Source organism: Acinonyx jubatus, chromosome A3 (genome assembly GCF_027475565.1).
Source record: "Acinonyx jubatus isolate Ajub_Pintada_27869175 chromosome A3, VMU_Ajub_asm_v1.0, whole genome shotgun sequence".
Classification (NCBI taxonomy): Eukaryota; Metazoa; Chordata; class Mammalia; order Carnivora; family Felidae; genus Acinonyx; species Acinonyx jubatus.
Window position 1 is genome coordinate 33963440 of NC_069388.1, and position 23695 is coordinate 33987134.

A 23695-nucleotide genomic window follows, 5' to 3' on the forward strand; every position below is an offset into this window, starting at 1 on the left:
TATTTATAAAGCAATCTCACTTTGAAAGCTCTCCTAAAAGCTATTCTTTTGTACTTTTGCTTTTGCTTTGAAAGTATAAAAGTAATTTGCTTTGAAAATGTAAGAGTCAATGCTCAAATAGTGATAAGACTACTAACTTTATATTTAAACATATATTTAAACCTTTATCATTTCCATCTTGAGAATGTTCATGTCAAAAGTAAATGGTCTAGGGGTGCCTGGGTGGCTCAGTCAGTTAAGCATCTGACTTGGGCTCAGGTCATGATCTCACGGCTCGTGGGTTCGAACCTGCATCGGGCTCTATGCAGACAGCTTAGAGCCTGGAGCCTGCTTCGGATTCTGTGTCTCCCTCTCTCTCTGCCCACCCCCCACCCCTGCTCATGCTCTGTCTCTGTCTCTCAAAAAAAATAAACATTAAAAAACTTTTTTTTTTTAAAGTAAATGGTCTACATGATGAACAAATTCCTCATCAGGACAAGGTGATGAGACATAGATGAAGCCATATCACTGGTAATCCTTTTGAAAATCAAAGTTATAGAGCAACAACTTACCTTTTTATCAGTTAGTTAAGTAGAAACTTCTATGTGAATTTGGAAGCACAGGGCATGTTAGAATATTACCTTTCTAATCCTTCCTTGCAGTTATACCTTCTTGTAACCACGAGTGTCCTTAATGTCCCTCTAGGTGGTTCTTCCTTCTCTGGCCTGTTTGAGGATAGCAGTTTATGAAGAAGGAGGTAAATTTATCGGTCACCGGATCTTGCCTGTACAGGCAATTCGGCCAGGTACGAATAGTGTGGTGAGAAACTATTTATCAAAGTTGTAAAGAAAACCATCACTGCCATCTGTGATTATTAAAGCACGATTTAGAAAACTATCTGAAGACTCGATGCCTTATAACAAGTGTTTTATCTCTATGCTCACAGGTCTGTGGGTTCACAGGGTGTGGCTGGGCTCAGCCACAGCTTCAGGCTGTGGTCTGGAGTTAGGTCTGTTCCACATGTGCTCATTCAGGGGCCCAGGCTGAAGGAACAGTGGCACTCACAGTGTGGACTTTTGTGGCAACCCGCTGGAATGCAGAAGGTCAAGCCTGACTCTGCAAGTTCATTTTAAGCCTCTGTTTGCACCACATCATTAACAAAGCAAAGCATATGGCTAAGCCCTAAGTCAAGATATCATGTAAAAGAATTTGGACCAATAATTCAGTCTATGACATGCAGTTTTAAATTCTCTTTTGTGGGGAAAAACATGATTGGGAAGGAAAATGATCAGAATTGACATTATTTTCCTGTCTGCTGAGAAAAAGAATATCACTCAAAACCATGCAAATTAAAATGAGAAAGAAGTGACCTGTTTGTCATCCAAAGTCATCTAAGATAAACACTTCCATCACATAGATGTTCCTGTGTTGTAACTAACATTGTAGATAAAATACGCAATGCACAGTATTAATGTCACCTTCCAGGCTATCACTACATCTGTCTGCGGAATGAGAGGAACCAGCCTCTGATGCTCCCAGCTGTCTTTGTCTACATAGAGGTGAAAGACTATGTCCCAGATACATATGCAGGTAAAAAACCTGACTCAAGGGGATATTTCCATATGGGGCCATCCATATTTTTGTGGGTTAGTGGAAGGAAAACTGGACCAAAACTAGGCAGGAAATTCTGGCCTCAGAATCGCTTCTATTTGTGTATGTATGTTTACTAAATTGCTCAAAACTTTGTGAATAAGTTTTAATTTAATTTCACTTAAGTCCCAATAAAGTATTGAGCATATTTATCTACTAGTAGTAGTATTCTTTTGGGGCCAGCACTTTCTAATCCAGGCTACCTGGTACTACAGCAGTGTATCTAGGTCTGTACAATGAGTTTATCCTCAGCCAGTTTTAGAAGCCAGGTCCTTTTCGTGGGTGAGATTCTAAGTTTAGAGGAATTAACTTGTGACAATGTCAACCAGGAATCATAAATTTAAATACTTACAATGTTAAGTAGCCTAGTTTTAAGGTACTGGGGAGTGGTGGAGACTATGGCAAACTTGGAGCACATATCCATCCAAAGATGGCAACCATAACTCACTCCAGGTAGACAGAATCACATGTGAATGAGTCTCGTACTGCCAAACATTTGGATTGTTTCAACAGTCTGGAAAACAGGTTTTTTATGTGAAAGGTCTTCATTTATGAAAGACCTATTTGGGCCAAATAGGACAAGTGTGTGGGCCATTGCTGGAATGGATGGACCTCTCAAGAAAAAAAAAAAAATACAGAGCATTGAGGCATCCCAGGTTGGGGTCTGTCCAGTTTGGTTGTCAGAGCTGAACTCCTTTGAGTTTTATCTTCCTGAGGTTGTAGCAAAGAGTCTTGACTCTTGTCCATTTCCAAAATATTGGATGGATGAGTGGGTAGTTACATGGTTAGATGGAATAGTGGAAGATCGATGATGAATCAGTGGATGGGTGGGTGAGTAGACAGGATGAATGAATGCATGGATGGATGAGTAAATGGATGGATGGTAGGTAGGATAGATGGATGGATGACTGGATGGATGAATGAATGGTGGATAATCAATATATCTAGGACCTTTGATCCTAAAATGTCTCTTCCGTATTTAGATGTGATTGAAGCTTTGTCAAATCCAATACGATATGTGAATCTGATGGAGCAGAGAGCAAAGCAACTGGCTGCTCTGACACTGGAAGATGAAGAAGAAGTAAAGAAAGAGGTGAGAGAGTGTTCTAATCTTATACATGGCATTAAGCATGATTTCCACACCCACTGGCTGGCTTTGCTTATGTAACATCACACCTCAGGAGAAGAAAATAGCACATTGGAAAACCACTTTGATGGAGTTCAGCATTAACTCATAAAACATCTACATGATTGACTGAATTGTTCATATTTCATTCTCTTCTGGTATTCTGTGGCCAACACCAGCATCATATTTTGACTACACTGAAAAGTCCACATCTTGCCATTTCAGGTGAAAGTTTCTAACTGATTTCATATTGATTAAAGGTGATTAAAGCACTTAGAAAAGAAGATGATCATCAAGTCATTTAGTATTTTCTTTTGTCTTTAATCTAAAGTGCAGGATTTTCAAAGTGCTTTTGTGACTTCTTAGAATACATAAAGTACTTAATACAAATACTTGGTGCATAGTATTGGCCATAAAATGTTTAGTATTATTATTTCATTTTATACTTATATATTATAATATATTTCCAAATAATTGGTATATTTTTCTAAATTAGATGTCACAATGCAAAGAATAATTAAGGAAGTTCTATAAATATTAGAAGTGAAATATAAAAATATAAGGCCTCTATGTAGACTAACAACCCTTTAATTTTTAAAAAAGTGAAATATGATTTAATGATTGAAATGATACCAATATTAAACAGAGTGAAGGAAATGAGCTCTTTTTACATTTCACTTGAATATTCAGAGGATAAATTCATGGAAAAAGATGGGAAAAAATGGAGAGAGAACTATCAGAATGGGAAAAACATTTTGAAAATTGTTTGGATAACTATAATACCAAGTCCATTAAAGTTAATATTACTTATTAAATTGATTTTTTCTTATTCCAAAAGAAACCTGGGTTTCTCATAGAAAAAATTTTAAATTAAAAATGATAAAAGAAAAATCCCAAAGATATTACCTATAATTCAAACACCTAAACCACCCAGACTTAACACTGTATATATGGAGTGTATATGTACCTAGTCTTTTTATGCACAACTATTACTTTTTCATAAAATGGGACAACATTCACAATCTGTGTTTCAACTTTTTATTTTCACATACTGCGTACAACATAACCTTTAATGACTTCATCATAGTCTTCTGTCATATAGCCATATCATAATTTATTTTTCCAGTCCCCTATTATTGGATATTTGAAGTGCTCCACTATTTAAAAAGACCTTCAGTGAATACATGTAAATACATTTTTGAGCATACTGATGGTTATTTACTTGTTTTCTGTATAGAATTTTAGAAATTTTTGATTTATTGAGCTAATAATTGAGCTTTTGATATTGAGCTAATTAAACATGAAAGGGAAGGGAAGGGAAGGGAAGGAAAATATTTAACATAAGAGTCAAATTTTCCAGGGCTGCCTGGGTGGCTCAGTGGGTTGAGTGTCCCAACTCCTGATTTCAGCTCAGGTCATGATCCCAGGGTCATGGGATCAAGCCCCATGTCATGCTCTGCGATGAGTGTAGAGTGTGCTTGGGATTCTCTCTCTCCTTCTTTCTCTGCCCCTCTGTCTCTTCCCCACTCACATGCACACATGCACACACATACTCTCTCTCTCTCAAAAAAAAATAAATGAACATTAAACAAAAAAGTAAAAATTTCCAGGCTCTTATTTACACTGGTGGCATCATATTCTATAGGATCAATAGACAGTGAAATTTAAAGTTAGACTAGTAAGTTTCATAAATAATGCCACATACCTCACGTATGCCATAATTAGGGTTACAGGAAAATTTTCACTGCCAAAAAATTATGCCTAACAGAAGATATGAATGTGCTTCCAAAGTTATTTGTGCCTGTAACATCTATTCTTAGCATCCGCAGAGGGGGGAAACAAAACAGTGAGAAACACTTGAGCCCCCTGCTTGAATTTTGAGGGGTTAGTCCAAGCACTCACTGCTCGTGTGGGGCCCACATCTGGATGGGTCTTCATATGCTGCAAGCAGGTGCTACTGGGGTCCTACCCAGATCTTCTTTTCAAGGGCTGCCTCACCCACTGCTGCAGGTGTGGGCTACAAAGGGCTTGTGGCCATAGAATTCTCCAGAGGACTGGCCTGGGCTGAAAGGAGCTACCTTCCTGGAGATGTCTGGCAGGTTATTCTGGGAAGGGGGTGACCCATGCCCAGCAACTGAAAGATCTAGGAGAATAAAAGCCTTGGTCCCTTGCTGCTCGGTGGACAACTTCTGTGATGCAGTTCACACTCCTGAGCCCCCATTGGATCAGACTAAGGCAGGACTCAGGCTGAGACCATATTTCTCTTTTTTTTTTAAGTTTATCCTTTTATTTTGAGAGAGAGAGACAGAAAGAGAGAGAGTCAGAGAAAGAATCCCAAGCAGGATCTGCATTGACAGCGCGGAGCCTGACACGAGGCTCGAACTCACAAACCGTGAGATCATGACCTGAACTGAAACCAAGCATGGGAGACTCAACAGACTGAGCCACCCAGGCGCCCCTCCCCTTTTTTTTAAGCTGAGACCACATTTTAACTTAATCTTCTTTCCCTGTCTTACCCTGCTTTCTTCATCTTCCTGCAGTTTTCTCCTGAGAGCAGTGTCTCAATAAATCATGCGTTCAAGCACCCCGTGTTGAATTCTGACTATAGGGAATGCAACAATGCCAGATAGCTGCTGCTTTATACTTGAAGTCAAGGATGAATGCCCTTTCTGAATCTTTTGCCTGGGAACCAAAATTTGAATGTTTGACAATAGTATGTCTTTAATTCTAATGGTTCTTCACAGATCATAGTACTTCTCCCCCCGCGATGGTCTTTGAAAAGATTAAGAGGAGAAAGATTCAACTAATTTCTCATTTTGCTCATGTAGACACCAATATGGAAGTAGAGGCTCTCCTTAGAAAGTTACAAGAATGGGTATTGGGGAGGGCACCTTTTGGGATGAGCACTGGGTGTTGTATGGAAACCAATTTGACAATAAATTTCATATATTGAAAAACATAAAATAAAATAAAATAAAATAAAATAAAATAAAATAAAATAGAAAGTTACAAGAAACTTTGGAACTCTTTTCTACCTTCTTTGGCTTTCTAACATAAAATATAAAATATAATATAACATAAATAAAAGATAATTCAAAGTAAAGATAATTTATGTAGATGTTAAGAATCATTAATAACATTCTCCTTCAATTAGAAAAACAGGAATCTCTTTAATCAACTGGATATGTTTTATTTTCTAGGAAATAGAAGTTCAAAGAAAGCATTTGCAAGTTAAATTGCATGTACTATCACTATCTAGAAACAATACTTTTTCTATCATCAGTTTCTATCTATTCATTAGCTAGGTTCTCCAAGAGTGAACACTCAGTTGAAGAGAACGTTTCAAGACACTACCAATTTCTCCTTATATAGTACAAAAATTGACATAAAAGTCTCCTAATGGGGTATTTTACTGATGCACCAGAGACCATTTTTCTAATGTCTGCAGAAAATGTCACTCTGACAAATAGGAGATCCACGGCCTTCAAGATGTCATGGATTCTTTCACACTGCCATCCTTTCAAAGCCTTATTTTTGCACTAGACATCACATATCAAAAATCTATGTAGAAAGAATGCAACACCAATGGATATAAAATATACAGAAGTAGCATTTTAGGTCAACTTTATTTTTGTTTCGCCTCTAGCAATAGTGATCAGCAAGGATTTTCAGTAAATGTATAATGTTGGTTAATTGAGAAGATATTTAGACATTTCCAGTTTTAGAAATAATTTTAGAGACATTGAATTCCATAAATTCCATATGGTACAACAGAGAAAATATAATTTTTTCTTCCTTTGAAATGTCAAAACCTTAAGTGACCTCATTTTTGAAGCTGGAGGGAAAAAATCATTTGCCCTTACCATGTAATGGTAGGAAGGAAAAGTCATTTCACACCTTTGAACACCGGTGTGCCCTTTATCTTGTCTTGTAATGATGTAAGTTTGTTTGAATGAGGCCACTGAAAATAAGTAGCTGTGGTTTTCTCAAAAGAAAATTCTATCTAGGACATGGCAGGCACTGGAGACACTATTTTAGCAGCAAAGACTTTTTTAGTATAATCCTTTTAACTTGGTAGTTATAAAGGTCATTTCTATTTGAAAATTAAAGACTTCATTGGACTGCAAAATATTCCCAGATTTGTAAGACTTTAATAAATTATCTTCATAGAGTAATTTGCAAACCGAATAAGTAGGCAAGTTGAAAATTCCCCCATGCTTTGAACACTACACATTTGTCTCAGATCATGTGAAAAGATAGATGATAGACAGATAGATAGATAGATAGATAGACAGATAGATATCCAACATATATTTATCTAATAATAGAGATTTACGTGGTTGGATTTATTTTTTCTGTAAAAACAATTGTCATTCAGGATGCTGGGTTAATAAGGTTGTGAAAAGCTGACTAATCTTAATTATAACAAAGGCTTTGTAATATTCATAGTTATTTCTTTATTTTAAAAAGATATATATTTTTTTTAAATAATAAACCACACACGTACACACAAAGGCCCTCATTAGTCTTGCAGAAACTGGTAACATTTTTGGTGTATATCCTTATAGCACATTTTCATGTATATATATTTTTCTTTAAAAAAACTATTAATTTTTAAAAATGGTTTCACAACCCTACTGTTTTAATGTGCTTATAGAAATGCCTAATGAGACATCAGTAATACTCCTTCTTTCTTATTTTTAAAATACACCTGTAAAGAGAAAGAAGTAAATATCCAATGTATTGATTACAAAATGTTATGTGACATTATTAATGTCCAAATGCAATATTTAAACATGTCTTGTTTTAACACGTCAGGATATGCAGAAACATTTTACTGAGTGCTTACTATGTACATAGCACCATTCTGAGCCCTTTATTTTATTAACACACTTAAGTCTTAAAATATCCATACGTCTTAGTTACTATTAATAGCCCCATTTAACAGATGAGGAAACTGCGGCACTGGGAGATTCAGTTCCTCAGCCAGTGTCACACAACCAGTAAGGAGCAGAGTTGGTATTGAAATCCAAGCAATCTAGCTCCGGGAGTCATATTTTATACCAGCATTTCTAGAAGTCCAATGTGTAAACCAGGGCCTTATGATAAAATGCTGATCCTGGTTCAGTAGGTCTTGGGTAGGGAGAGGCTCAGCATCTCTCATAAGTAAGTGATGGGGTAATGCATGTAGCATACTTTGAGTAGCAAGGGTCTATACTACACCCTGTTGTACTAGCTCAGTAACAACACTGAAATATTCTAGCAACCTTTAACAAGAACTAGCCCTTCATTCATTGTTCTGCCCTCTATTGCATGTTGCTTGGCTAACTGAGCACAGAATAGAAGACCTTTACCTTAAATAGTAACATCCTTTGAGTTGAATTTTTGTTGAATCAAATGTCAAGATTTCCTTCCCCCACTTTAAATCACTCGATATTACTGTTCTGCAATAAGTTAGGTTTATATATGTAGATTCTATTTGAGTAGTTTGTACATTGGCTTCTCCAAAATTCGTTTATCCCCCAACTCAAACCTTCTAAGTTATAAAGGCTGCTGCATTCATTCACCAAGTGTTCATTTCCACCCTTGGAGAAAGTTATGATCTAAGACAGAGTACATGATGTCCCAAACCTTGCTCAACCCTCAAGGCCAAAATTTTTATTCTGAAGAGTTCCCTCTGTCATCTGTGTGTATTATACAAGTGAAGGTGGGGGAGTGGCCTTCATCTCATTTTGATGGTGAAAGGGATAGTTGTTTAGTAATACCAAAATTTCATTTATTCCATGAGGCCTATGTTTTAAGTTGTCAGACTCATGTGTTCTTATAAGTGAGTTGGAATATATCAAAAATAATTTATTTCATTCTTCAGTGTATGACACTGTGGGCATCTTCGATGAGATCTGATTATTTGACAAGAAAAAGGTTTGATGGTCTGGTGTGAATTTCCCCAGTAAGATAACAACAGCAAAACCCAACAGCAAAAAATTCAAGGTGGTACTCTCATAAGGTTACAGTGTTTAAGTCAAGAAAACCTGGAATGTCTTTTAATACTTCTAAAACAGAAGCATGGTACCTCATCCATGGTTCAAGAATTTGGTGCTGAAATCAAAGATGAGGTTTGCTGGACAGTTTGGAATCTCTTTAAATGAAAAATTTACTCCTCAAATAATAATTTAGCAAATTACCAACTTATAGAAACAATAGTTGCTCACAATCCCTGAACTTAAAGCCTCCCATAAAGTAGGAAGAGAAAGTTTGCCTTTTTGGAGATGATCTTTAGATAATGACACCATCCCTTTCATTTCTGTACAGGTTTGGAGTTTACAAGGCATTTTATTGGGTGCCCTGGATAAAAGTGAGCCATAATACATAACATGTAATCCCCATCTTTAAAAGGGAACAGTTGCTTATAAGGGTAGATTGACTTGCCTAATATCAGTAGTCACAAAATAGAGGAACAAGAGTTTTTTTAAATGAGTTCTCCAGAGAAGACCCTTATATGCATTTGATTTGAAATTACTCAATGACTGATTCAGTTTCACTGCTTTCACAAACCTCCTCCATTAACAATTTTTTAAATGTTGATGAATTTCAATAAGGAGCTTTGGGTTCATCTGCCTAAAACAGCAATACATCCAGAAATTTGAATATTGGAGTCCGTGCCATGTCCCCTACCATAGGGACTGTAAAAGTGTGACTCTCAATGACAAGGTTTTTTCACTGTCTAGAGCAAGGCCTCTCAGATTTTAATGTGCATACAGATCACCTGGGGATCTTGTTACAAAGCAGATTCAGATTTAATTGGTCTGAAGCAGGGCACAAAATTCTGCATTTCTAACAAGCTTCCAGGTAATGCTGATGCTACTGACCTAAGGACCAAATTTTGAGTAGCAAGGCCCTCAGACTTAAGCATCTGTCAGAATCACCTGGATCACTTTTTTTTTTTTTTTTTTAATTTTTATTTTTGAGAGAGAGAGAGACAGAGAGACAGAGTGTGAGTGGTGGAGGGCCAGAGATAGAGGGAGGCACAGAATCCAAGGTAGGCTCCAGGCTCTGGGCTATTAGCACAGAGCCCCATGCAGGGGCTCAAACTCACAAACCAGGAGATCATGACCTGAGCCGAAGTCAGAGGCTTAACCGACTGAGCCACCCAGGTGGCCCATTTCTTAAAGCACAAATTGCCAGGCCTCACCCTGAGAGTTTGTGACAGACTAGGTCTGGGGCAAATTTGCATTCCTTTTTTTTTAAGTTTATTTATTTATTTTTAGAGAGAGAGAGACCCAGCGAAGGAGGGGCAGAGAGAGAGGAGAGGACAGAGGATCCGAAGTGGGCTCTGTGCTGACAGCAGAGAGCTAGATGCGGGCTCAAATTCATGAACCTTGGGATCATGACCTAAGCCAAAGCCGACACTTAAGGGACTGAATCACCCAGGTGTCCCTGAATTTGCATTTCTAATGAGTTTATAATGATGCTGATGCTGCTGGTGAAGGAACCACCAATTGAGAACCAATTCTTTGGAGCCCTACATCTGTGTCTTACAAGGGGCCCTCCCCACGTGGAATTAAAAAGCCATTATTCCAGGCACTCTAAAATGTCAGCTTAATCACAGAAACCCAAGTAGGGCTCCAGGAGAAACTCTCTTCTTGGGGAGTTGTCCAGGATCTGTTCTGTGAGCAATTGACCTTAGTCTTTGCCACATGATTTGGCTTAGTTAGTTGGAAAGATCCATTCCCACAAGATGAATGTTAAGGGCAGTCGGTCTAATATGCTTTAAAAAGAGTCCATGATTTATGCCCACCTATAAAGAGCTCATTTCTTCTGATTTCTTTGGAGACTATGTCAAGTATTTCTAATAAGTTAAAGTTGGCAGGAACAATAACATATATAACATATATAAAATAGTATCTCCCTTTAATCTTTCTGAATAAACTATTGTCATTATGAATTGATGCAAATTCTCTACAGACAAGAGAACAGCATCTTCATTCACTCAGTGATTCGTTCATTCAAAAAAATTGTTTCCTTATGCTAGCATAACAATTAGGTGGTTCTTTAGTTTCAGGAACTTGTCATTGATAGTACATCTAGTGATTATGCATAAGCAGAAAACAAAATGTGGATTTCTTCATTTATTCAGTCAATAAAAAAATTTTTGAACACAACTTTGTCAGTCACCATGCTAGGCATTATATACTATATACATAGACTGATGAGAAAAGTCAGATGCTGTCATAGGCCTTACATAATCTAGAGGAAGAAGCTAACAATTAAAATTCATGCATATACATGTAAACTTGCAGCTGTCATAAATGTTTCAAGAAAGATACCATGGGAATACTGATGATTTTTTCTGTGATCACAGATACGACAAAAACTGAAGTCAACAGATGAATTTATTCAGCTCCTTAAAGCTGTCTTCTCCTTCTAACTCACTCTGGTAGATTTTTCAAAGTATGGTTTTGCCATCATTTATTATAAAATTTTTCAAACGTACCCAAATGTTGAAAGGATTGTATAATGAGCATCTATATATCAATCACCTGGATTCCACAATTTAAATTTTGATGCATTTCCTTTATGACATCTATAGCTATCTGTCCATCCATCCCTCTATCCATCCATTATTCTGTCTTATTTTTTGATGCATTTCAGAATAGTCTGCATATATTAGTATAGTCATCCTGAAAGGCTTCAAAATACATACATCAGGAAGTGGTTTTTAGAAATGTTTTTGATTCCTTAGAAATGTGCAGTAGAGGGGCGCCTGGGTGGCTCAGTTGGTTAAGCGTCCGACTTCGGCTCAGGTCATGATCTCACAGTTTGTCAGTTCAAGCCCACATCAGGCTCTGTGCTGACAACTCAGAGCCTGGAGCCTGTGTGTCTCCCTCTCTGTCTGTCCCTCCCCTACTTGTGCTGTCTCTCAAAAATAAATAAATATAAAATTTAAAAAAAAAATAAAAAAAGAAATGTGTAGTAGATACATTACTTAATTTCATTCAGGTGGTATAAATTCAAGGTATGAATTGTACATGTTATTTAACAAAGCTCTTTCTTGAGGAAAAAGCTAGTTCTGACAAAGCCATCCTCACTGCCTTTATCTGCCCTGAGTGGACTGGATTTCCACATGATGACATTATAAGCCTTGCCCTTGATATTCTGTAAAAACTGATGACCTTGCATCTTCCTCATCTGGTATCTGCATCAAGACACTGTCATTCTAACCACTACATGGAAAGGACTATATGTTCTAGGTGACTCAGCACCCAATACCTTTAGGTGGCCCATGACCCAACACCTCCAATAGTACAGTAAATATTTCGTATTTGGAAGACCCCTTACTTACTATATCAGCCACTCAAATAAATGCCCCAAATTCTAGTTTTCTACTGCTTGTCAGATCCAAATTTGCAATGTCCTGGATGGAAATTTTTTCAACCAGTGTACCAAATGGCATCTCCTCCAACACTTGTAAAAATGGCCTTTAAAATTATCCTTTTACTGACCTACTTGTGTTATATTTTAAACTTACTTCTTTTCATTTTGGAAATAGGAAGGATATTATTTTTTACATAAAATCTTGGCTTTAACAAGTCCTTTATTCCATGTTTTGAAGGAAAAAAATGTAATTCTCCAATTTGGCCATTAGAGGGCAGGCACCCACTTCTGCTGCACAATTGTTTCCACCCAACTAAGCAGTATCCAGCGCAACTAAAACACTATATTCTCTGAACCTTCTTTCTTTGGAATTTATTTCATTGGATCCCAGGAATCTCTCCATTAAACTGAAAAAGCAGACATTTCTTGTTCTTTGTTTCTATAGTAATTTTCACTACAATATGAAAGGATTTCATGTTTATTTTATTTGAACTCCTAAAAAAGAATATTTGGGAAAAGCCTGGGGAGAAATAAAGTCATGGGTGTTGACTTCCACTGATTCTTTCGAGCAGGATAAGGAATTTGGCTTTTGCATTTCAGCTTACATATCTATAAAGGGGAATTACTCAACCTTTCAGTGATGATGTCAAAACATTTATAATGTTATATTACTATAGATATTTTTAATTTTTCAGCTCTTGTGTTTAGCTGTTCTATTTAATTCATTTAGCCTTTTATACCTGAATGCCTTTTCAGTGTAACAGAGTAAGCTCTTTGAGAATGATGTTTACATTTATACATCTCTGTATTTCAGCAGCAAGTGAAGTTACTATTGTAGTTCTGTAAATGTTGCTGTTAGTGTAGAATACAGAGTGAAGGAGACCCATAGTGAAATTCAGGCTTTAGACTCTAACACATATTCAGACATCATTCCGCTGCTGTGTGGACTCTAGCAAGTTTTGTGACTTTTAATAAAGTATTTAGTAAAGACCTTTAATAACACCTTGGATTTCTTTTCTTTACAGTGGAGTCAAAGGGGCAGCCTACATTGGCCTCAGTGAGGCTGATGTATCTAACAAGATTAAGCACTCGGTGATTGACAGTTGTCTGTTACCACTTTCCATGAGGGAAGGGTCAATTAGAATTTGTACGTAGTGTCCCTGGTTAGCAAAATACTTTAAACACCAGTCTTCTCAATTTGCCGCTATAGATTCTCACTAGATTAATAAATAAAATTTGTTTTCAGAATATTGTAAGAAACACCTGACAAGTGTCAACCAACAAAAAATAAACAAACAAATAAATAAATAAATAACAAAAACAATAAAATGTTGAGGAGCCCCCAAATTCCTTAGTCCAGCATTTAGTCCTCCTCACCCATCCTTTTCTTTCCACCTTTGTCCGGCCACTGGGGCAAGAAGGTGGGATGTGGTAGGCTGCAGATCATCCGGCCCACTGCCTTTCCAGCACACCCTTCTTGCTCCACTGTTACTGTGGGTGCATTGCCTGCCCTGACACAGTCACAGAATTCCAGGCAAACTCTGCTCCTCCAAGCAGAGTGTACAGATGGCCAGCTTCGGGGCCAGATGTGATCTGAAGATGTGGTTTGGCCTCAGTGATTTAAAATTAGCAGATTTCATGCAAAAAAGTTTTCCAGCTTTACTCAAAGCCTGGGCATTTAAAGGCTGAGGCTGAGTGGCAGCTGCCCCCTTTCCAGGAGGCCCCTCTCCAGCTCCAGGCATGGCCCTACTTTGTCCTGTTGCATTAAATCCGGTCCGCTTTGCTCATTTCCACCATTTCCATTAACTGTCCATTAATATACCGTGTGAATGGCGCCCCCTGGGGATTATGCAATACAATCCACCTTGCCTGGGAAGGCATCTACCTGTGTGACCGCTGGACTGAGTGAGCGTTTCTCCAAAGCTTACCTCAAAATCCAGCACCGAACCTTACTGGTCTCTTTATCCTCAATTACAGCTATAAAGTGTGTGCCTGTATGTTTACTCAACATTTATCTGCTTTAAAAAAAAAAAAACCCTCTGAATTGATACATTTTGTCAGTTTCTGGGATGTAGGGCTTTGTCTTACATAACCTTGATAAGCAAAGATTTATTTTTCCTTCAACCTGACTCAAGTTGATGACTGAGCTTGGTTTCCCAAGGGCATACAGCTACATGGAATGTCTGCAAACCTGACACAAGGCAAAAATAAGCTGGCTGGATTCATTTTGAGCACATTTTTAGCCTGATACCCCCAAGACACTAATTTTGGCTGCCAAAAAAAGCCACATGTCATTGCCTTCATGGAAGCTGGCTTGCCATCACCTCCTTCTTTCCTCTATCAAAATTTTCTTTTACCCTAGCTTTCTCCAGAGGGCTGATTTTAGCCAGCGATCACATTGGGGAAAATGTGACTTATCTCCCACATTGTTCCAGAAACCTACCAGGCTATCGATGGGGAAGGTCAGATGCCCATGGAACAAGAGCACCTTCCTTCCCTGTCTCCCAGGCAGCTGAGTTTGGACACCTCCTGTGGCTGGGAGGCTGGGGAGTTTTCCCCTACCTTATTCGAACCAGGGGACAAGGCCCAGAAGATGACTTTGCTGATGTCCCAATGCTGTTTCCCACATTCCCCTTCATTCAGTCCCTCCTGTGCATTGTAAATGCATATCCTTTATGAATTTTGTGGGCAAACACCTATGGCATTTCAGCCTTCTCAAGTGTCCCACAGACCCAAACACCTGCAGGAGTGAGGCGGGAAAAGTCTAAATAAGTAAAGAGGAAATGATCCACAGAGGGGCAGAAACCACTAGATTCTAGCCCAACACGGGGAATGCAGGCCCAGTGTTGCCAATTGTATTTTTCAAGAAAAGTAAGAAATCCATTTTATTAACATAGAAACTCCTTAATTAAAATACTTGGCAACATCGAGTGAGCCCAAGAAAACATTTCCATGTGCTCTGTTTGGACCCTATGCCTCCAGTTTGCAATTTTTAAAAAAGATTTACTTAAGTAATTTCTGCACCCAACGTGGGGCTCAAACTCACAACTCTGAGATCACGAGTCACATGCTGCTCTGACGGAGCCAGCCAGGTGCCCCCAGTTTGCAATTTCTTGGTAAAGAAAAAATATACAATCCTTCTCTTTGGCATATTGATGCTAGGGATAATTTTCCTGATGGATGTAACTTAATAACGCAGCCAAACCAGAATTTACCCATCGAAAGTAGCCGTTTTTCAAAAGGCAGAGTTCTAGCATGGTGAGTTCTGTAGGCTGGCTGAGCCTCTCCGTTAGGCTCCTGCCTTCCCCCTTCACTTCCAGCCACTAGTCCCAGGGTTTATCTCTTCCATTTCAATAACACTAGTCATGAGCAGGCCATGGGAGATACATAGGGATGATTTGCTGAATTAAAATAAGTTCTGCTCTCATTTAAAGCAGTTTTGGAACTCATGTTTTAACGATGCTTTGGGGGACAGTGTAAAAGCCACTTGTGACAGTCATTCTCATCTTACATTTTATAAAAATGTTTTCATAGGACCTTCTGCTATTTGTAATTACATGAGAAAATGTCATAATGTTAGGTTCTGAATGACTTCTGGCTATTTCCTAATATATTTTTGTACTACAAAGTAGAACACTGGGCTAGCCATTGTCAGTAATGTCTGCCATGAAACTGGAAGGCAGTTCTAAGAAAAGAGTTGCAGAGAAATTAAGAATTGAAAAGCTTCATTGCAATGGTATGTGATGACCACTGAGGCAATTATTTTATAAGGAACAACACTTATTCAACAAACATTTATTAAAAGTCTATTTCACATAGGACACAGTGGACTAGCTGCCAGAGGGAATGGAGTGGAGATTTCATAAATTCCAGTGCATTAATTATGATTATTCAACGATAGTATTGCACAAGCTTAAAAGCTTTATTTAGTTTACACACACCTATTCACTCTTTGCCAGGAACTATTCTAAGAATTTTGTAAATATTAACTTATTTGAGGGGCGCCTAAGTGGCTCAGTTGGTTGAACGTCCAACTTCAGCTCAGGTCATGATCTCACAGTTCATGGGTTCAAGCCCCACATTGGGCTCTGTGCGGACAGCTCAAAGCCTGGAGCCTGCTTTGGATTCTCCCTCTGTCTCTGCCTCACTGATGCTCTCTCTCTCTCTCTCTCTCTCTCTCTCTCTCTCTCTCAAAAATAAATAAACATATAAAAACATTTTAATTAACTTATTGGATCCTTTAAACAATCTTAGAGTGTAGGTAATATTAGGACACCCAGTACATACATATCTTCATCTATAAAGATGAGGAAATTGAGGCAGAGAGTTAAGTGACTTGCACTGCTATTAAGTGGCAGGGCCAGAATTTGAACCCAGGTAAGTTTGACTCCAAATTCTATGCTTGTAACCATTGTAACAATTAGCTATGGCTGCATAACACACAACTCCGAAATGTAGTGGCTTGCAACATCAACGTCTACATACTACTTTTCATGAGTCATTTGGTCAGTGGGGCGGTTCTGCTGCTTTGGACCAGGCTCAGCTCATCTTAGCTGGACTCACTCCTGTGTTTGTCATCACCTGGGGCTGGCTGGTCTAGGAGATCCTTACCTAGATGACTCAGCTTTCCTCCACAAAGTCTCATCCTTCACTGCTGTAGCAGGGGTCTGAGAAAGACGGGAAAAAATCACAAGTGCCTTTTCAATCTGCTTGCATCAAATTTGCTATTCTCTTATTTGGCCCAAACAAATCACATGATCATATCCAGAGTCAATGTGAGAGGGCACTACAAAAGGGCATAGACATTGGAAGGTGTACAAACTGGGGCTTTTTAATACAATTAACCTACCATAGTCACAGTTAAACACCATGCTGTTTTTACCCTGCTCTCTAGACAACTTCAATTGGATATTTCAGATTCCAAATGAATTGTGAAAATTCTATCAAATGTAGCCTTGTTGGTTTAGGAAGGTCATAAAAGAACAGGGGAAAAAATGTGAAAAGTGAAACTATGTTTATGATTACAGGCTGATCCTGGGGAAACACCATCAGAAGCTCCAAGTGAAGCCAGGACAACTCCAGCAGAAAACGGAGTGAATCACACTACATCCCTGGCACCCAAACCACCCTCCCAGGCTCCCCACAGCCAACCAGCTCCAGGTAAACACTCTGAAAAGAGAGCCTCCAGTTTATTTGTGAAACTGAAGGAGATAGCACAATTTGGCTCCCTAGAGCATCAAGTGAGCACAGATGCATGGACTTTGGAGGATATGTGTATTGAATGAATGAATGAATGAATGAATGCCAAAAATGTATGATGAATGAATGAATAAATTTATTTATTTATGCCAAGAGATTCATGAGTGCTTATCTAGCTCTGACCATAACTTACAAAGCTACAACAAAGCATCACCCAGATTTCCATGTCTTTATTTATAACCCACGTGCTGGCAGGGTTTGTGAAGTGTTCTTCATGTACCTCCTAAACAGCTACGCTTTACAAGCATCTTCTTAGTTCTACCTCACCAATTAGGTCTCTGCCAAGAATTCCTTTCCTTCTTTCTTCAACTTATTTTTCAATGACCTTGGGTGTCAATCATGTGCTGAGCACTTTGCTCAGCTCTTCAAATGGATTGACTCACTTCACCCTTAGACTGGGGCTATAAGGGTGGATTCTGTCATTGTCCCCATTGGGCAGATGAAGAAACTGGGGTTTGTTTGTTTGTTTGTTTTTGAAACTGGTTTTGAGATGAAGAAGCACTTCCTGAAGGCCACATAGGTAGTGAAGAGTGAAGTCAGCAGGGCATAGCTCCCTGTGAACTCAGTTCTTGCTTTCAGCAACTCTGCTCCTTCCCAGAAGTCCACTCATGTCTCACTTCTTAGAAAAATCCTTTGATTTCAGTGCAGCTAACTCTGACCTTGATCTAAGACTGCATTAGGCAATTTCTGTCATTTGTATGTCCTCTTTCTATCTATCTACCAATAGATGGTAGGCTTCCCAGGATAGGCTTCAATCTGATGCTTCTTTTGCACAGACCTGAGGAATATCACATACTTAATAACTTTTTATTGAATGGGCTAATATGAAAGTAAATAAAAGGGAGAAGAATTTCTTTTTATGAAGGTATGGCTTCCTGTCTCCTTCCCTCCTTGTCCTACTACAGCATGGTAGTGATGAAATCCAGATCTTTTATTTGGGAGGGGAGGTGTATTTCTCATGGGGGAGAGTGAGATTTTAAAAAGAACAAATACTATGGAATTTGTATCAAATGCTCATGAACTGCGGCCTGTACTTTTAAGAAGTTTGTTGAGATCAATAATGGTTGAGAAGATTTGATCATAAAGAGTGATATTTTCAAATGAAGATTTTTATGTACCAAATACAAACATTTTGAGTACTTCTGGAATATAAATAAGTCATTGAAATGTGTGAGTAAATATAGTCTTATGCTTTGGAGAGTATAAGAAAATTTGGCATTTTAGCACTTGATTTTTTTAACTTGATATTTTGAAATACTTTGACTTACAGAATCGTTTTTAAAATGGAACAGAATACATTGCAAAAATGGTCTCCTCTTCCCTAGTGTTAACATCTGTCAGATCATGGTGGCAGTTACCAGACCAGGATATTAATGTTGGCACAGTATTTGGAACTGAACTACAGACCTGGTTGGCACAGTACTTGGAACTGAACTTCACTCACTTCCTACAGATGTCTTTTTATTGTTACAGGTTCCAACTCAGAATCCCACATTGTATTTAATTGTCATGTCTCTTTCGGCTCCTTGAATCTATGACAGTCCCTCAATCTATCCTGTCTTTTATGACCTTGACACTTTTGAAGAGTACTGGTCAGTTATTTTGTGAAATATCCCTCAATTTGGGTTTGTCTGATGTTTTCTCATGATTAGAGTGAAGTTTTGCAATTTTGGCAAGCATATCGCAGAAACAATGCTGTGCCCTTCTCCATGCATGATATCAGGGAAGCCTGATGTTAGTATTTCTCATCATCGGTGATGTGGGATCACTTGGTTAAGGTGGAGTCTGCCAGGTTTCTAAACTGAAATTTATGATTTCTCCTTTATAGATAATAGTCATCTTAGAGGAGATTCTTCAAGACTATGCAAATACCCTTTTTCTCCTTAAACTTTTGTCCAGTCATTCTGGTATCCACCAATGAATGGATTTTGCCTGCCACAATTATTGTTTTTAATGTTTATTTTTATTTTTGAGAGCGAGAGAGACAGAGCATAAGCAGGGGAGGGGAAGAAAGAGAGGGAGACACAGAATCCAAAGCAGGCTCAGGCTCAGAGCTGTCAGCACAGAGCCCAACACGGGGCTCGAACTCACGAACCGCGAGATCATGACCTGAGCCAAGTTGGACGCTTAGCTGACTGAGCCACCCAGGCACCTATTGCCTGCCACAGTTATTACTGCTTGCTGGTCAGCATTTGATTTTTCTTTTTAAGTAGGCTCCATGCTTGCACACCCAGGGTGGAAGCCAAAGTGAGGCTTGAGCTCACAACCCTGAGATCAAGACCTAAACTGAGATAAAGAGTTGGATGCTTAACCAACTGCGCCACCCAGGCGTCCCAGCAGTTGATTTAAAAAACAAAAACAAACAAAAAAAAAACCCACTTGCCATTCGTGATTTGGCCAAAAGGTGGCAATGGCATTGCTGAAATGGAGTTTGTTGACAGGAGTTTTGCATCAAAGTGGAAGGATGTCCTTTCAGTGTGTTTATGAAGCATATAAATTCACATTTACTTAGGTTTGCCTCAAAGTAACAAAATGAAGACTTTGTTTGGAATGTTCTGGGTTATTTATTTATTTATTTGCAAATTATTTTCTCCTACATTTTGTTATTTATCCATAAAGAGATTTACACTCAAGAGTCAAACTTAATTGTTATATGGGAAGAATACAATTTAAAAGTTAAAGTTAAAGGGACTGTTTCTTTTTTTTTCTTTATTTCAGGTTCTGTAAAGGCACCTGCCAAAACAGAAGATCTTATTCAGAGTGTTTTAACAGGTAAATGTCACCCTCTTCCCCCATGGAATTAGGCAGCTGAATATTATACAATATAAGTATTTAGAGAGAGAAGATTTCCCTTCATCTCTGAAAAATAACATCATGTTTCTTCTCTAAAAACATCTACAGGTATGCAGTCCTAGCTAAAGCCACATTACACAATGTAATCATATCATCACAGAGAAGTAACTGTGTTTGGCAGATAGGACTCTATTGGTATAAAACTAATATATTTTCACAAGATAACTATTTTAGAATCAAAAGATAGTTTCATACTGTAAGTGTGACCCAATGAACAGGAATCCATGCCTTCCCAAAGTGCCGACAATAAGCCATATTTTATTTTATTTTATTTTAGGCCAGGAAAGATGTATATTTTATTTTATTTTATTTTATTTTATTTTATTTTATTTTATTTTATTTTATTTTATTTTTTAATATGAAATTTATTGTCAAATTGGTTTCCATATAACACCCAGTGCTCATCCCAACAGGCGCCCTCCTCAATGCCCATCACCCACTTTTCCCTCCTTCCCACCCCCCATCAACCCTCAGTTTATTCTCAGTTTTTAAGAGTCTCTTATGGTTTGGCTGCCTCCCTCTCTAACTTTTTTTTTTTCCCTTCCCCTCCCCTTGGTCTTCTGTTAAGTTTATCAGGATCCACATAAGAGTGAAAACATATGGTATCTGTCTTTCTCTATACGACTTATTTCACTTAGCATAACACTCTCCAGTTCCATCCACGTTGCTACAAAAGGCCACATTTCATTCTTTCTCATTGCCAAGTAGTACTCCATTGTGTATATAAACCACAATTTCTTTATCCATTCATCAGTTGATGGACATTTAGGCTCTTTCCATAATTTGGCTATTGTTGAAAGTGCTGCTAGAAACATTGGGGTACAAGTGCCCCTATGCATCAGCACTCCTGTATCCCTTGAGTAAATTCCTAGCAGTGCTATTGCTGGGTCACAAGGTAGATCTATTTTTAATTTTTTGAGGAACCTCCACCCTGTTTTCCAGAGTAATAAGCCATATTTTAGAAATGCAGAATGTGAACTGTTTGCGATTAAACACACAATATGGTGTGTTTAAGAACTATGATATAGTTAGGATAATTTATATTTCATTAGCTCCTTAAACTAGTGGGACTAAAATTGGTACATACTACACACAATGAGCAGCATATAGTAGAATCTTGGAAATGTTTACAATATGTGACCCAATAAACAGAAGAAATGCAAGCACATGTTCACCACAAGAAACTCTATGGGTAAGAGTCAAAAACTGTAAACATTCCAAATGTCCATAAACACTAGTACAGGTAAATAAATCATGGTACAGTCACAGAATAAAATGGGATACAGCTGTAGGGATAAATAAACTATGATCATACACAACATGGATAAAATTCGCATGCATAAATAATGTTGAGGAAAAGAAGCCAGACACAAAAGAACACATTCTTTATAATTGCCACTACATAACGCTAAAAACAGGCAAAACTAATTTGTGTGTTAGAAACACAGATTTGAATTATACTTGGGAGGGCAGAGGGGATGCAGAAACCAAAAAGAGGATCTCCAAGGCACTGACAATGTCCTGATTTTGATCTGAGTGGTGGTTACTGAAGCATGTTCACTCTGTAAAAATGTATAAGGCTATGGATTTATGATTGAAGTATTTTACGTGTGTATTTATATTTCCCCCCCAAAATATGTAAACTATGCATAGAAAAACTACTTGAGGAATGTATTAAAACATGTTCTTAAAGATTTAATTCCATGGGAAACAATATGATGTTAACACATAAAACAAGAGACAGGAATGTAAATACAACATGGTTCCAGTGTTATTTAGAATACATAAGTGTGTAGACAAAAGGCAGTGGGTGTGTGCCAGTATGTTAGCAGTGATTATCTCTGGGTAGCTTGTTTCTTTGTGTAAATGGACACTACATCTATGCTTAAGAGCATATTCAAAGAATAGCCTTTCATCCACAGACAATAAAAAAAAAATTAGTACTTCCAGTGGAAATTTGTTTTTTTATGATAGGTTGGAACATTTCAAACCCTGTTGCTAAACTTGCTGTAACTGAAGTGCTCTATACCATTTTAATGAAGTGGGATATAATCTATCACCAAAAATGCAGCAATTCTTTAGGATTATAAATTCTTAATATAATAAGTTATTATGCAACCATAATGAGTCCATTTGGGCCTGAGGGAAACCATTAGATAAATGTACCTGATTCTCTTCCTGGCCTCTTTCTCAAAAGGAATCGAATGTCAGGAGAATAGACACATTATAAAAAAGGGGAGCATGTTTCAATTCCTTAATGACCTCAGCATTGAAGAACATAAATTATTATTCTGATTTTAGTGTTTATCCATTAGATAACTCATTTCTATTCAGGTCTGTTGTTTTTCGTGGCATATATTAATTCTGAATCTTTTGACAGTTCTAAATATTTATGATAACATATTTTTGTTCCTAGAAGCAGAAAATTCAAATGAAAGGATGGAAACATGTGAACTATGACTTAATTTGGGCCCAAATATATGATAATTCATTGAAGTTAAGACACCATCCATTTTAAGTCACCCTGCTATTCATGGATTGCTAAGAAAGAAAAACATCAACAAATTGTGACACTCCATCAATTATACAAAGCTTCTTAATTTCAGAAAGGTTAACATACTTTAAAGATGCATATTCTAGAATTGACGAAATATGTCAGTAAAATACAGAATGGTTTAAGGTCAAGCATTAATTGTTTCCTAAGCATTGGATTGAGATCAAGCCCCTTGTTGGGCTCCATGCTTACACCGCAGAGCCTGCTTAGGATTCTCTCTCTCACTCTCTCTGCCCCTCACCTGCTCACTTGTGCACTTTCTCTCTCCCAAAATAAATAAATAAACATTAAAAAAATATTATGTAGTAGTGTATGCTACCACTAACCCTTATAGCGCCTTTGGGTAAATCATATCAAGGGACTTTCCCCCTCTTTAAGTGCTTTTTACTGAAACACTTGTGATAAATCCAAACCTACAATGTGAATAGTGCCCCTTAGAGAGGGTGCTGTACAACCTGTATGATCATTTGTTAAGCCTCTACAAGCACACTTCCAGAAACTGTTAAATACTTCGTATGATTCTTTTATTTCATCATCATAACAACCCTAAAAAGTAGTGGAAACATTGAGGTCCTTGAAGTAGATCCTGTTGGTGCCCATCTAGGTTTCCTTTTAATCTGATGCACCCATGTCCAGCTGTGGTGAGTGTTGGCCATTAACAGCGTATAGCTTCCCCTTCTCTTGGAAATTTCCCTCAGCTGAAAGGAAGACCTCTCTAGGAGGTTATGCCTCCCATCATTGACTTTCTCAAATATGCAAAAGGCTGACTTTCTTCCCTCAAAGTGAGATGCACTTTATAGTACTCTAGAGCACCCCACTGGACAGGCAGAAGCTAGGCTCCAGCTAAGACCACACCATCCCTCTGCCCCTTCCTCTTCCTTGTCCACTGCACTCACCTC

At 38.0% G+C, this 23695-nt stretch overlaps 1 protein-coding gene across 3 annotated transcripts in view; it reads left to right on the plus strand.

Annotated features, from left to right (window-relative positions):
• The window catches only part of PLCB1 (phospholipase C beta 1), a 695548-nt gene that overhangs the window by 561816 nt on the left and 110037 nt on the right, over positions 1 to 23695 (plus strand). For all 3 annotated transcript variants that reach the window (XM_027069591.2, XM_027069592.2, XM_027069593.2), the window contains exons 21-25: positions 685 to 784; positions 1465 to 1569; positions 2613 to 2722; positions 17158 to 17290; positions 20108 to 20161. In XM_027069591.2, coding sequence (XP_026925392.1) covers positions 685 to 784; positions 1465 to 1569; positions 2613 to 2722; positions 17158 to 17290; positions 20108 to 20161 — 502 coding nt within the window. The remainder of the gene's footprint in view (positions 1 to 684; positions 785 to 1464; positions 1570 to 2612; positions 2723 to 17157; positions 17291 to 20107; positions 20162 to 23695) is intronic.